The sequence below is a fragment of the Colobus angolensis genome, unplaced genomic scaffold (genome assembly GCF_000951035.1).
Source record: "Colobus angolensis palliatus isolate OR3802 unplaced genomic scaffold, Cang.pa_1.0 Scaffold83, whole genome shotgun sequence".
NCBI lineage: Eukaryota > Metazoa > Chordata > Mammalia > Primates > Cercopithecidae > Colobus > Colobus angolensis.
Genome location: NW_012122154.1, coordinates 173,396 through 175,725, shown reverse-complemented (window position 1 = coordinate 175,725; position 2,330 = coordinate 173,396). Strand labels below are relative to the sequence as shown.

General features: G+C 43.3%; 1 protein-coding gene across 1 annotated transcript in view; it reads right to left on the bottom strand.

Annotated features, from left to right (window-relative positions):
- BRCA1 (breast cancer 1, early onset) overlaps positions 1–2,330 on the bottom strand; it is a 136,888-nt gene that overhangs the window by 27,672 nt on the left and 106,886 nt on the right. The window contains exon 15 of the mRNA XM_011929928.1: positions 2,161–2,248. Within this exon, the coding sequence (XP_011785318.1) occupies positions 2,161–2,248 (88 nt within the window). The remainder of the gene's footprint in view (positions 1–2,160; positions 2,249–2,330) is intronic.

Below are 2,330 nucleotides of genomic sequence, written 5' to 3'. Positions count from 1 at the left end.
GTTTCACTGTGTTAGCCAGGATGGTCTCAATCTCCTGACCTCGTGATCTGCCGGCCTTGGCCTCCCAAAGTTCTGGGATTACAGGCGTGAGTCACTGTGCCTGGCCTTAATTTGCATTGCCAAATTTTCTTTTTACCTTTCATTAGCTTTGATGCAAACCTATAGCTTAAGGTATATTAAACTTTAATGACATTTTTCTCTAAAATAGTAGTTTGTAATAACTTGTTCTGGCACCTGGCTCCAATGAGCACTATCCTCTGACCCTGTGGTATAATTTTCATGAGTAAGTAGAAACCTAAGATCATAGAAGTTCTATGGTAATGTATTCAAGGGGTTTACATCCTCTCCTCAAGTGCCTGTATCTCTGTGAAAAGAATCATCATGGGCTGGGCACGATGGCTCACACCTGTAACTCCAGCACTTTGGGAGGTCGAGGCAAGTGGATCACCTGAGGTTGGGAGTTCAAGACCAGCCTGACCAACATGGAAAAATCCTGTCTCTACTAAAAATACAAAATTAGGTGTGGTGGTACATGCCTGTAATCCCAGCTACTCAGGAAGCTGAGGCAGGAGATGCGCTTAAACCCAGGAGGGGGAGGTTGCAGTGAGCCAAGAACGTGCCATTGCACTCTGACAGACTTGGAAACAAGAGTGAAACTCCACTTCAAAAAAAAAAAAAAAAGAGAATCATCATCGAGTGGACTGGAACACATCCAGAGAACCAATTTTGTTAGAAACATTTTAGACTTGAGCCACACAGTCTACATCTTCTGCGTCCTCCATGCACTCGTCTGCTTTCTGGAGCCCCAAGAGTGAGTCTTACTCCTGTTCCAGATAACAGTTCTCTTCCGGGTAACGGTTCTTCAGATACTTGAAGACAGTGTCTTATTTCCTTAAATCTTCTCATTTCTTCTTCAAAAGACATTATTTCAAGTTACTTTTCGGCATCTTTACGATTTAACTCTGAATAAACACTCCCGAGTTTGTCAGTGACCATGTTAAAAACCAAGCACGGTGCTTAAAACAGACATCAGCTTTCAGGCAGTCACTCCAATGGAGAATACGGTGGGACTCTGGATCTGTACTTCACTTGCTCCAGACCCTATGCTTGTGTTAATATGCCCCAGTTTCAAATAAGCTTTTTTAGCAGCCCTGAAATGTTTACTCAGATTTAGTTTATAGTCAACTAAAAACCCCCAGAGGTCTCCTGTATCACACAAGTTATAATTAAAACCTTAAAAGAGAAAGGTATAGAACAAATGATTTTTCCCCTTCCTTTTTTGCTTTTTCATATGTTAAAACTATCTCGGAGCTGTTATCAGACTTTTTTCCTGAAAAACTCTCAACATACTCAAACTAGGTGTTACATGAAACTGGGGTCTCCAGGTTTTGTTGTTGAGACGGAGTCTCACTCTGTCGCCAGGCTGGAGGGCAATGGCACGATCTCAGCTCACTGCAACCTCAGTCTCCAGGGTTAAAGCAATTCTTCTGCGTCAGCCTCCCAAGTAGCTAGGATTACAGGTGCACACCACCACGCCCGGCTAATTGTTGTATTTTTAGTAGAGACAGGGTTTCACCATGTTGGCCAGGCTGATCTCGAACTCCTGACCTCAGGTGATCCACCTGCCTTGGCCTCCCAAAGTGCTGGGATTACAGGTGTGAGCCACCACGGCCGGCCCACACTCCAAATCTTAAGCCAAAACAAAAGGGGGTAAGGAAGCAGCAAAACTATTATTTGTCTTTCATAAAGTAATTGATTGACTATTAGAAGACTATCATCCATGCTATGCTCAACAAATATTCTTACTTTTTCTTTTTTCTTTTTTTTTTTTTTGAGATGGAGTCTTGCTCTGTCGCCAGGGTGGAGTGCAGTGGCATGATCTTGGCTCACTGCAACCTCTGTATCCCGGGTTCAAGCGTTACTCAGCCTCACGAGTAGCTGGGACTACATGCACATGCCACCATGCCCAGCTAATTTTTTTATTTTTTAGTAGAGACATTGTTTCACCATGCTGGCCAGGATGGTCTCGATCTCCTGACCTCGTGATCTGCCCACCTTGGCCTCCCAAAGTGTTGCGATTACAGGCGTGAGCCACCATGCCTGGCCTCATGTGATTTTATGCAGCAAATGCAAAGTATTCTGTAAAGGTTCTTGGTATACCTGTTTTCATAACAACATGAGTAGTCTCTTCAGTAATTAGATTAGTTAAAGCGATGTGGTATCTTCTGGCAAACTTGTACACGAGCATCTGAAATTAGATCAAATATTCCATTATCATGAGTTACCTCTAGTACACAGCTCAGAATACTAGTTATCCCACCATGGCATAC